The sequence below is a fragment of the Python bivittatus genome, unplaced genomic scaffold (assembly GCF_059951505.1).
Source record: "Python bivittatus isolate LINGU-HERP-01145 unplaced genomic scaffold, Pbiv_v1 ctg000970_np1212, whole genome shotgun sequence".
Taxonomy (NCBI): Eukaryota; Metazoa; Chordata; class Lepidosauria; order Squamata; family Pythonidae; genus Python; species Python bivittatus.
Window position 1 is genome coordinate 4,645,474 of NW_028277121.1, and position 12,859 is coordinate 4,658,332.

General features: G+C 52.2%; 1 protein-coding gene across 1 annotated transcript in view; it reads left to right on the forward strand.

Annotated features, from left to right (window-relative positions):
- Window positions 1–806: 806 nt before the first annotated feature.
- Window positions 807–12,859, forward strand: part of CRMP1 (collapsin response mediator protein 1) — a 57,240-nt gene continuing 45,187 nt past the window's right edge. Inside the window, exon 1 of the mRNA XM_088131266.1 lies at window positions 807–1,648. Coding sequence (XP_087987392.1) covers window positions 1,274–1,648 — 375 coding nt within the window. The 5' untranslated portion in view covers window positions 807–1,273. The remainder of the gene's footprint in view (window positions 1,649–12,859) is intronic.

Sequence of the window (12,859 nt, forward strand, 5' to 3'; positions counted from 1 at the left end):
GCCGCCGCGGCTCTCGCGCTCCTCGTGGTGCTGAAGGACAGCTCCCTTCGGCCGGAGCCGCGCGCCAGCCGGGCGGCTCCGTCTTGGCCGAGTCCGCCGCTGCCCGCAGCCGACAGCCGGCGCCCCTTCGCCCCCGCTCAGCCCCGCAAGACTTGAACCCCGCTCGAGCGGGCGGCGCAGGTGCGGGGTTAAACAATAGGAGCAACGTGCCCCCCCACCGCCTTCCTCTGGGCACCCCAGCACGGATCTCAGGCCCAGCACACCGGCCGCTGCCCGCCTCGGCCGCTCCCCGCGAGCAGCCGAGCGGCTGGGGCGTCCGGTGCCGGGACCAACGCCTTCCCTCGGCCCGCGGCAGGCTCGCGGCTCTTCCTTTCCCGAGGAGCCGCAAGGCCTGAGCAAGGGCGACTGCCCCACCTCCCGCTGCCGTGGCTGCCTCGTGGGCGACGGCGGGAGGAGGGGACCGGGCAGGGCCACCCAGGCGCAGCGGAGCGCCTCAGCCGCGGACGCGGGCGCCTTCCTGCGGCTCCGACTATCCCTGCGCGGGCGAGGGTCGGGGCGGGCGGCTGTTCTTCCGAGGGCCGCCCTCTTGCGCTGCGCTGCCTCCCTCGCCCGCCTCCCCCTCGGCGGCATTTGGGCCTCAGACCCTCGCGCGCCGCAGCTTTCTCGCTACTCCTCCGCCCCGCCGCTCCACGAGTTAAAGTTCGGGGCGGGAGGGGCTGCGCGCGGGGGGGCACCTCTGGCCCTGCTCTTTCCCGGCCTCCGCCGCGGAGGAGGCGGCGCTGGCCCTGGCTACGCGCGGCCCCCTCGTCCACCAGCCTTCGGTGGCGGCGCTTCTGAGGAGCCAGCCGACTCTCTCTGGGCAGCCCAGGGCCCTTTCTTCGCGCCGGAGGCTCGGATGGGCTGTCCTGCGCTCGCCTCAGCCGGAGGGGCCCCCAGGTCGTCCGCCCCCGGAGCTCCAGAGCCGGGACTGGCCTGTTCCTCTTGGCCCGCCCGTGCGGAAGGGCCGGCCTCTGCCTGGCGGCCGAAGCTCCGGGCGGACGCAGTGCCAGCCGCCGCCGCTTCGTGAGCAGGAGGCCGGGCGCCCGCCGCCTCACCACCGCCAGGCCGGCTTCTGAGTATCCCGGTCCGCCGAAGGGAGGCGGCAGGAAAGGCCCCGCCAGCCAGCCAGCCCGCCAGCCCCGCCGCGGCTGCGCTCGTCAGCCTCCCCCGCCCGCGGACGCATTTGCATGGTCCCCGTCCCCGGAGCGGCGGGCGGGCGAGCGAGCGAGCGAGGATGGCCGGGAGGCAGCGGCAGGCCGGCCGGGACGCCGAGGACGACGATCTGCCCGTGTACCTGGCCCGGCCCGGCACGGCGGCCCAGACGCCCCGGCAGAAGTACGGCGGGATGTTCGCCTCGGTGGAGGGCGCCTTCGAGAACAAGACCATCGACTTCGAGGCCTACAGCGTGGGCCAGAAGGGCGCCCGCACCCCGCGCAGCGGCAGCCGCCCCGAGCTGCTGGACCGCGCCGGCGAGGCGGGCAGCGACAGCGGCGAGGTCTGCGGCTCCGCCGCCAGCTCGCCCCGCGCGGAGGCCGACGGCCAGCCCCTCCGCCTCGAGCTCAGGCGCCCGCTCGCCGGGGAGCCCTGGCGCGGCCCGGAGGACCGCAAGGTAAGGCCGCGGGGCGTGAGGAGAGGCGGGCGGGTCCTCTTGGGCTGGGGGCCCGGTTGGCGCCGGAGGGAGGGCCCTGGGCAGGCCGGGTGGGCAGCTCTCCCTGCGTAGCCCGGCGCCGCGGCCGCATTGGCGCCGCAGCTGCTGCCTGCGTGCCCCGCGTCCCTTCCGCTCCGCCTGAGAAGCTTCCTCCCCCCGCCTCGCGTGCCAGTCTCAGGCGCACCCGCGGAGTCCAGGGCCTTGGGAGGGGGCGAGAGGGCGACGTGAGGTGCACATCCTCCCTGTGCTTTGCAGGGCGGTCGGGCAGAAACGCTGTTCTCGGGGGCCGGTCAGCTCCGCTGCGCCTGGTTTCGGCCCTTCCGCTCGTCCACTAGGAAAAACGGCCCTCGGTCGCCTTGCCGGGTTTCTTCCCTTTGTGGCTAATGCATAATGCTTGAGTGGAAATGGCGAATCCGGAAGCTGAGAGTTTAGCAAATCCAGACGAGCCCCTTCGCTAACGTTGGGGTGCAGTTCCAGATTTCGATGAATAAGCACTAGTTTTTGTCTTACTGAGCCTTTCCTTCAGGAAAACCTGAGCAGACTGGAGTCACTGGGGCAGCACAGTAACATGGAGTTAGTTCACTCTTAATACTAAACATTAACAGCTTGATGTATTGTCGAAGGCTTTCACGGCCGGCATACGATGGCTGGTGTGGGTCTTCCGGGCTGTGTGGCCGTGTTCTGGAAGTTTTGTTTCCTAACGTTTCGCCAGCACCTGTGACTGGCATCTTCAGAGTGGCACAGAGAGAACTGCTCCTGTCTGTGCTCCTGCACTCTGCACTCTGAAGATGCCGGTCACAGGTGCTGGCGAAACGTTAGGAAACAAAACTTCAAGAACACGGCCACACAGCCCGGAAGACCCACACCAGCTATCATTAACAGCTTGGTTTGGCTTCCTGTGCCGTGTGAATCCAGCCGCTGCAGTAGTAGATTGTGGTTAAGGAACCCCTTAGCCAGAGGAGAGTATTTCCCCAGCTAAACAGAAAACTCAGTTAAGCACCGTTTTGGTGATGACCTCTGTGTGTGCCTTCGAGTCAGTGTTGACTCCTGGTGACTACCTGGACTGGTCCCTGCAGTTTTCTTGGCAAGGTTTTGGAAGTGGCTGGCCATTGCCTGCTTCCTGGGGCTGAGAGAGAGGGACTGGCCCAGCTGGCTTCATGCCTAAGGCGGGACCAGAACTCGCAGTCTCCTGGTTTCTCGCCTGGTGCCTTCGCCACGACACCAGACTGGTGATGATCTAGCTTTTCCCTGTTGCACACGACTGACATACACAGCTGAAGACATCTGTTCAGGGACAGAGTTGTGTTCCTCTCCCACTGGAAGTACAAAAGCTTTAAAACTGTTTAGAATCATGTTTAATATACAATCATAACTGAAAGTTTTCCATGCAAGCCACAGAAACAAATTGCGCAAGAAATCTTAGTGTTTTGTGATCCCTTGTTTCATAAAAATCACTGGAAAAGGGTGTTCATGGTTTGGGTGGTTCTTTGTAGCCTTGAGACAAGATTCTATTATTATTGACATGTGAGTTTTTTATGTTTTCCCATTTGATTGTGAAACCGTATTAATTTTAGAAATGAACTTTGATTTTCAACTGTTTAGATTAGGAAGGCTCTGTCTTGAAAGGCAACACGTTTCCTGCTTTTAATTCCTGTGGCTCAGTGCTTCTCATGCTGTGCTTTGCACACTGTTACTTACCCTGAAAACCACTGTGGTGGTTGTGTGTGTGTGTGTATAAATTTCTAATTAATTGTGATCCTTAGATACAGAATTTTAACTTTAGAAAAAACATTTTCAGCTTCTGAAACTGCTCCTTCAAGTGCAACTAGCCAGTCTCACAAGAGAGGAAAAATGAAATCCAGCACTGCGGAATCTCCTTCTCCCCAAACAGTGCATCTTGTTTCCAAAACCACAACTTACTGGAGACTTGAGTTCTCAGCACAGAAACATCCACGAAATCCATCGTGTCTGTGGAACGAGTGTTTTCCCCAGTTTTGTCATAATTTGAAATGTGCCTAGAATGCAAACAAAAGGTTTTCTAGTCCATTCCTTGTTGTTTAGCCTTCTTTCCCTTCTGGCTGTGCTCATCTGTCATAAAGTCTTCGTAGTGGAAGGGGCTGTTTAGGCAGGGGTTCAAGGCAGAAATCCAAATTAAAGCATCCCCAGCGGATGACATCCGTCCCCTCCTTTGGGTATTTGGTTGTCTGTCAAACTGCTCTGTTAGTCTCCTCCCCCAATTAGAATTTACCTTCCTGTAACTCAGATCCATGATTTGCAGCCCGCATTTTGGGGCCAAGGAGATGTCTTGCCCTCCGCGTGACCTCCCTCAGCCGTCTCAAGGCTGAACCTTCCTTCCGGGTTCCTTCAGGATCCCTTAATGGGCCATAGTTTCCAGCCTGGGTCTCGTAGTCCCTCTTTCCCTTTGTGAGGGCTAGAGCTGGGCCCAGGAGTCAAGATACACCTGAAAAGCCACAGTGCTGCCTCTGAACCTGCGCTGTGCCGTTCAGAAGGTGTTCTGACTGAGAAAAAGCCATGCCTAAATTAATTGGCTCATGTGCTCAAGGAAGGGTTTCTGGAGGGCTGGCTTCTGACGGTGAAAGGTAAAACTGCCTCTAGGGTTGTGCGGAAGGTAAGGGCACACCTGCTGCCGTGACACAGAGACTTGAAATAGGATGCTTTGCCCCGGCAGAGGCAGCTCAGATTAAGGCGGCCCCCCAAACGTGGTCTGCACACGATGTGGAGTAACAGCCCACATGCGCCCGAAACACTCCGGCAAAATGCTTGCCTGCCCGAAGAGGTTAAGTAACTGGGGTCCCCAGCTAATATCCCCCAACTCCTGCCATGCCTGCCCAGCCCTTTTGCAGCTCCACAGGACCGAGGAGTGGGTCGCTCCGTTTCGGGCTCCTGGCAATGAGGCGCCGGCCCGTCGGCTTCCTCTCGCTGGACCCTGTCGGGGCGGCGGAGGCGGCCGTCGCCCGCCAGGCCCCGGCAGGAGAGGCCTTTCCCTTTGCAAGAAGCAGCGCCGCCGCCGCCGCCGCCGCCGCTCCTGCCGCATCGCAGGTGAATGGCCAGCGGTGCTCCCGGGCCCAGCCCGGCCCGGCGGCGGGGGATGAGGCGAGCGGATGTGGAGGGTCCCGGCCGGCCAGGCCGGCGAAAGCGCCGGTAGGGGGTGGGGGCGGTGGGGCGCGGCCTTTTCCGCTTCCTGGGCTGCGCAGGGCGGGGGCCGGCGCCGCCCCTCGCCGAGCCCCGCCGCGCTCCCGCTCAGCCCCTCGCGCCGTCGTTAGGAAGGGGCGCCCGCCGCCGCCCGCTTCGAGAGCTCGCCGGGCATGGCTCGCTTCCAGGACCCCGAGGGCGTCCTCCGGCAGGTGAGCGGCGGCGGCGGCGGCGGCGTTGTGGGGGGCGGCTGACAGACGGGGAGGGGCTCTTCCTCGAGGAGGCCGGGCGGGCGCTGGGCTTTGTCTGCCTGGCCCGCGGAGGCAACGGAGCCGGGTGCGGCTTGGGCGGCGCTCGGAAGGCACCGGCCGCCGCGGAGAACCGGAGGGAAGGGGAGGCTGGGGCTCTTCGCCGGGGCGGAGGGAAGAGAGGCGAGGCTAGGCTAGGCGAGGCGAGGCGAGGCGAGAGCTGGCCGCGGCTTGCGGCGGAAGGACCGAGGCGCGAATGGAAGCCTCGGCTGCTCCGGACAGAGGCGGGGAGCCCCCCGTTAGCGCTCGTATTTTTCCCAGCGCGACGGACCCAGGGCGGCCAAGAGCCCTGCGGCTGCTTTCCGACTGAGAAATTAAATCACAACACTTTGGGCAGGCAACGAAGAGCCCATCGGAATCACCTTTTGAAGGAGGAATTGAACGGGATTTATTTGTTATTTATTAAATTTATATAGCTGCCCACCTCACACTTACGACTCCGGGCAGCGCACACAATTAAACCCACAAAATGCTGCACGGCTTTTGCTTTTACGCGTGTTTCTACGTGACATGACTGAGGGCTTACAAACACGATTTAACCGTTTTGCCGACCGCCTCGTACTTGATGAGCGAATACCATAGAGGACAGTGTGGAGACTGAGGAGGATCTTGAGAAGATGGAGCAGTGGGCAAAAACCTGCGAGATGGATTTCAGCAGGGGCAAATGCCAGGTTCTGCGCAACTATAGGATGGCAGGAAACCACTCTGGGCAGCAGGGCAGGCAAAAGGCCCTTGGTGGATTATAAACCAGCCATGTGATGCAGCTCTGAAAAAAAGCAGCGACAGTCCTAGGCTGCATCGACCGAGAGAGATCAGAAGAAGTCGCGCTTCTTTTTATTTTGCATTGGTCTGGTCAGATCATACCAAAAATTACTGCCTCCGGTTCTGAGCATTTTAGGAAGGTCATTTGGAAGCTGGAATTTGTGCAGAGAAGAGCAACCAAGACAGCAGGGGACTTGGAAGGGAGAGCCTAGGGGGAATAGCAGGAGGTGTTGCTGGAGATGTTTCTGGGGAGATCCAACAGTTGTCTTTCCCTTTCCTCAGGATCGTGTAGAGGATGGGGCATGTTGTTCGGAGTTGTTCTGGAAGGCAGGACAGGAAACAGCGGTTTAGTGTATAAGGAAGTAGATTTTGGTGGGACATCCCTTAATGGCAACCGCTATTCAGCAGCGGAACAGACTCCCACAGGACATAATGGACCCTCCTGCACTGGAGCTGTTCAAAGAGAAGTTGTCTGGCCATCTGAATTCCTGGGTTCCTGAAATGGAAATAGATTATCTTGGTTATTATTCTCTAATTCTGTGAAATGTTTAGAGAGAGCTCTGGTTTGATATTTCCACTCTAGTGGTGGCAAGCATAACTCTGGCCTATTTGAACTCATTAGTTGCCATTAATAATACTGGGTATTAAAGGTAGTTCAGGTAGACAGTCAGAAATATGCAGTAGATTGTATAACGTTTCCCTTCTAGACAAGAGGCTAACTTTTGGGAAGTCAGGGAAAAGAAAAATTCAAGGAGAGCCATCTGAGAAGACGTTAGAACAGATGGGAAACACAATCAAAATCACATTATACATAGAAATAGCTTCGGAAGATTGATTATAGAGGTCAGCGAATTAAACCTATTTTACATGAAAAGGAAACAAGCAATCAGATCACTGAAGACAAGGTGGCCAGATGCCGATGACACAAGCAGGAGCTTGCAGGATCTCAGAGCAGCAGTGGCTAGCAGAACATCCTGGCAAAATGATGTCCATCAAGTCACAGAGTTGGACGCAACTGAATGACTGAACAACAACTTTAAATTGGAGAGCTATATTAGGGAAGGGGGAGTCTTGGTCCCTGATCCTTCGATATTTCTTTTGATAAGTTTGGTGACAGAACTGAGAGAGAGCTTATCAGATCCATGGCAATGGATGCATCACTAGAAGACCTGAAGAGCCAGGCTAAGGACAGATCATGGAGGAAATCTAAGAGGCTGCTAAGAGTTGACGCTGACTTGATGGCACATAATCAAACCAAATGGTTAGATCTACAGGAGACACAGGTAGCAAATACCCTAGAAGGTATAGTGAATAGCCCAGAAGGCAGAAATAATATATAAAACAATCTTGGTTAGGTAGAGAAATGGGCTGAAATTAAGGAAACTTAATAAGAGACTCATGAAAAAGTCTTCATTTAAGAATCTGATAAACTTTGCACAGGAAAAGAATGGGGGGTAGCAGGCTTGATTAAAGGTGTGAAAATAACTTGGAATCATTGGTCACAAACTGAATACAAGTCACATGGCTGCTAAAATGCAACTGCAATTCAGGGGTCTTAGTGGAAGTAGAGTTTCAAATCCCAAGTAGCAGGAGTTCTCCTTTACCTGCATTGTCCAGGCTCCACCTCAAGAGTTATGATCGCCCACATGTTCATAAAGATTCAGATAAATCAGAAGAGGTGACAAGAACAGCAGCACCGATGATCAGGGGGTTGGAAGCCAAGTCCTCTAAAGTGAGATTGAAGGAGTTGCTGTGTCAGGAATGCCTCAGTTTGGATCCCTGCACCTCTGTGATTCTGTGATTTTATAGTAGAATTCTTGGTGTCCAAAATACCTCATAATAAAATCACTACATATGTTTGATCAGAATTAAAAAAAGACTTTATGCCAGTACAAAATGTTGAAAGAATTGCTACTAAAAGTCTAGGTAGGCAACTTGATATTGGCACAGGTTGTATAAAGTTCTAAAGTTACCTTGAGAAATCTTCTAATGTAATTGATGGTTGCAAAATTGAAAAGGCATCTTTGGACAAGCTTTAAAAAAGCAATAGTAGGTATGGCTCTCCAGCAAAACTAATGGTTGGGTCCAAGCGGTGGTGAGGGGAAGCTTCTGTCTTCCCCTTCGTCAAGAAGCCATCCTTGGATCTGATGGTGTTGGATAATTTCCTGCCTGTCTCCAGCCTTCTGTTTGGGGAAGGTTGTAGGGAAGGTGGTCAGCCAGCAGAAGGCTCTGGAGGAAACAGTTTTTCTGGACTGTTTCAGTCAGGTTTCATTTCTGGGCATAGGACTGAGATGGCACTGATCACTCTTGTGAACAACATTTTACGGTACATCCATCCTGACTTTCCTTGATCTCTTAGTGGCCTTTGATAACATTGAACATGATATCCTTCTAGACCAGCTCAGGATGGGAGGCATGGTGTTGCAGTGGTGATACCTTTAAAGTCATGCATGGCCCAGGGCCAGGTTGTCTGTGGGACTGCCTGTCTTTGATCATCTCTGCCTGTCCAATAAGACCTGAAAGGGTTTGCATGCTCCAGGTCCTGTTTCTTAAGTACTGTCATCTCATGGGACCCAGGAGATGTGTCTTCTGTCGCTGCACTTACCGTATGGAATATCTGCCCCCCCCCCAGAACTGAATAGTTCCAGATCTGTACTATACCTGCTTTTCATAAAGCCTTAAAGACCTGTTTTCCCCCCAAGCCTTGGGTCAGGAGGGTTCATGATACTGTCTCATTGTTTATTTGTTGAATTGCCTTGGGTTTGATAGTCCCTTCAACGAGCCTATCATGCTAGTAAGAAACACAGCCACCCTGGAAGACTTTTATGGGGTCCCTCTAACCAACTTTTTTAGACTGAAGAAGCTGCTTGAACAAGTAGCGAAATGTCTCTAACCAAAAAGAAAAGAAGTCCAGTTGCCATGACTCAACCTCCAGATCATCTTGAGTCATTTTGAGAGAACAGCTATGCAGATTAAATAAGTGTGTGTGTGTGTGTGTGTGTGTGTGTGTGTGTGTGTGATGGTTGAGAGCCAGTTTGGTGTTATGGGTAAATCATTAGGCTAGAAACTGGGAGATGGTGAGTTCTAGTCCTGCCTTAGTCACAAAGCCAACTAGGTGGCCTTGGGTCAGCCCAGGAAGAAGCAGGCAATGGCAGACCATTTCCAAAATCTTGTCAAGAAAACTGCAGGGACTAGTCCAGGCAGTTGCCAGGAGTCAACAATGACTTGAAGGCACGAAAAAAAAAAAGTCATGGTTAATGGAAGGTCTAGTTCAGTAAGACCCTTAAAGCCTTCTTCAGGTCAAACTGAGCTCTGGTTGACCGCACTTGAAAGACCACATTGTTTTCCTGAGCCCAGGATGAAAGCAATTGCCTGTTTCTGAGCCTACAGCCCAGAGGTATTTAGTCAGAATCTCTTGCAGGACTGATGAATAACAGAAAACAATGAGAACGGTCAGAAATTTCTTTTACACAAAGAGCCAGGCAGAGCATTGGAGGGTGGGGTGGGGGGAATAAAAAGGTTGTTATTGTTGTGGCTATTTTGCCAGCATCGAACTTTTATGCAAGCCTTCCTCCTTTTGAGTGAGGAAGCTGTTACAACGTGGTCTCTGTGATTCGCAGCCTACCTTTGTGTCTGTTCTGGGCCCAATGTAGATCTTTCTAGAATTTAGAGATTTGTTGGGGGGAGAGAGCCCCACCTTCCATGCACACCACCCAATCAGGTTTTGCTTCTGCTGAGTCTGCTTAGTTCTTTTTCAACCAGCAAAGCATTAGGACATTAATCCTTCATCTCCTGAGGGTCCTTGGATAATTTTATGTTTATATTTAATGGCTTTATTTTAACTCCTTTTTCACTTCTCCTCACTGAGGAGGAAGCCTTATTCTTCCTTTGCAAGTCGCCTGGCCTGTGCCTAAAGCCCCATTTTGCAGCACCAGCCTCAGTGGGCATAATCCTTTGTTGCGACAGACGGTTACAGGCAGGGCCAGCCATTTACTGAACAGGGTTTTCCAGTGCTTGTGGCTTGTGACATACCCTTTGGGAGAGCTCTTTGAGCATCAGGAGCTGAAGTTATTGTAGCTCCCACATCTTCCTCCAAAGCTTCTTGCCATGTCCCAAAAATGATCTGGAGACCTTCTCACCTTTTCTCAGGGGTGCTTACATTTCCCACTTCCTACAAGCAATCTCCAGCCTTCCACAGTGCCATCGCTGGCACTGGAAATCACCCAGTGATTTGGGCATACAGGCATTCTAGGAGGCATGTTCCACCTAATTCTGAAGAAGCAGAAGAAACAGAAGGGACAAAGGCTGTCTTGCCTCAAGTCCCTCTTCTCCAGTGCCACAGCTGTCAGTCCTGTCTCTGCTAGGGACAGAAAACTGTCCTCTCCAGGCCCTTCTGAGATCCAGAATTCTATTTCAGAAGGAGAGGTTAGTGACAGGTCTGCCCTTTTCCACCCTAAGACCAAGTCATTCCCCTCCTTTCATTTTGAGTTTACCAAGGTCCACTTGCACTCTTCTTCCCTATTTCTGTTGGTTCCCTACATTTTCATCAGCCTTCATTTTCTTCCAGCTCCTCACAGCGTCACCCTTACCATTGTTTTGATCAGCAGGTTCAGCATTTCTTGGGGCCAGCCAAGGTTTGGCAATTCACATCGCTCCATGTGTTGGCCTTCTGCTCCATTGTGTCCTCATCTGCTTCTGCTTAGCCACAGTCCAGAATGATTGCATGGCAGACAGCCTTGAACAGTATGTTTACACTACCCCCAGCATAGATCTGCCTTCAGGACTTTCCTTAGAGGTGTCCTTGCATCCCAGGTCTAGCCCTATGTGGCTTCTTGCCCAAAGATAAAACAGTTTTCCTATCAAGCAGTGTTTATATCATCAGCTTACATCTTCAGAGGCCCCTTGCCCTCAGACTTTTTCTACTGCTGTTAAAACAAAGAATCTGCCCCACTTAACATCCAGAAGGGTTCAGGCTCTCTCTGAAGATGATGATTATGCTTCTTGTACCTCTTCACTCTATTTGGCTTCATCTACAGTGTCAGCTGATACTTAAGTTGGAGACCAAGGGCTTGAGTTCTTCTGGAGACCTTCATTTCTGTGGAGAAGAGATTGGTAGAATGATGCGATCTCAGATCTATAGGGAATCTTCATTGTCTCAATTATTTCTTGAAGAGTTCTGCTTCAAGAAGATCTCAGTCATTACTATCCTTCCTCTTTTTCAGAAAGGGATGTAATGTGTACCTACTGATTTGCCAGTTGTCTACTAACCCTCTTGCTCTTTTTCTCTCCCTTTCAAACATCAGACCTTCCTTTGGTTCTTAGTGATGGGTCCCTTTATTGATTTTGTATTTTGCCATTCCATCTCTCCAATGCCCTTAGAGTTTTCTCTTGAATTATGCATGCGTTGTCACACTTGTCCATCTCCAAGTTATCATTTATTTTTCTTATTGTTGCACAGTCTATTTCTGAGCTTTTTCAGTCCATAGTTGGCAAGCCCCACAAGGCTGACAAACTTGGAAAACAAGAGCCACTTGGATTTCTGGAAAGATTTTATTGCTATTAGGGTACAGTAACAGAATTTTGAAAGCCTATCATAGTATCTCCCATACAACTCCCATGTATCTCCCATACAACTTATACTCTGTGTAATTAGGCAGAGTTACTTTGAGTCTCTTTCTCATGTAGCCTCCCTCCTAAAAATCTCTTCTCTTATGGCTCTGATTCCTCCTTTAACTATTTTGCTGCCTCCTTTGTGTTTCCAAGGTTAGGTGTTTCATCACACCAACTCAAGTCTCCTGGTTAATTACAAGACATCTTCTTTTCTTCACGCACAAATTGTCTAGTTCATGGAGCAACAATTGATATCACCAAGGGAGCTGTCTGTGAATTGATGTGCTTCAGCCTCTCATATACAAGATTTCCTCCTCCTTTGTGGTTCTCCGACAACTGGACTATATAGCAGCCACAGTTTTGGTCTTACTTTCACCTATCTTTGGATGTGCCATTTATGGATGAGGTACTTGACTCCATTCTTGGGGTACAGATATTCGCATCTCTCTATCCAAACATGTCTTTAGGCTGGTGGTTGATTACATGCAATCAGCACCTCCATCCTAGATACAGGTCTTCACTGCTGATGCATCTCTGTCCAGGTGGAAACTCAGCTCCAGTTTATCAACATTAAAAGCACTTAGCTTAGAGTAACAGTGCCATTGAGAAGGTAGTGTGATCCTTTGAAGATCATCTCCAAGGCCAGATTGTCTGGGTTGCATTAGGCAATTCTACAGTTAACACATACATCAACAAAGAAATTAATACAAGGTCTTGCCCACTTGTACATCTTGTGTTACAGATATAGTATTGATGCATTCATATTTCCCCTGATAGTTCATCTGGCTGGAAGCAACAGTGTCCTTGCTGACCAGCTTAGCTACCAGCTCTATTCACCTGATATTATGGGATATGGTATTTTTGGCAGCTAGAATCTTGGCTTGCCAGGCAGGAAAACTATATGACTTGTGCAGAGAACATCTCTCCCTTCACTTCATGAGGATACAGTAGTCCTTCACCCAGATAATCTCTTTTTTTCTAAAACCTGTGGCATTGATGAAAGTGTTGCTCCATTCTCTCTCTGTCTGAAGAGCACTTGCCTTCTCCTTGGACCAGACATCATTCCCAAGGGTTCAGGGCGGCTTCTTGGCTTTCTGAGGCCCATCTAAGTTGTACTATCTTCTTCCCAAGTGTTTCTTTGAAAGGATGGTATCAGCTGGGTAAACATCAGTGCCCCCTTGGAAGCAGTGGAATATCTGCAGTTTCCTTCTGAGAAATGGCATGGTTGCCAGCTACCTGGGTGTAGCCTTCCCCCTTCATCTAACACTTTAGACTGGACCTCTGCTCTCAGAGAGATACAGCCTTAGAAGAACCCACATATTTGTGAATGACAGACCAC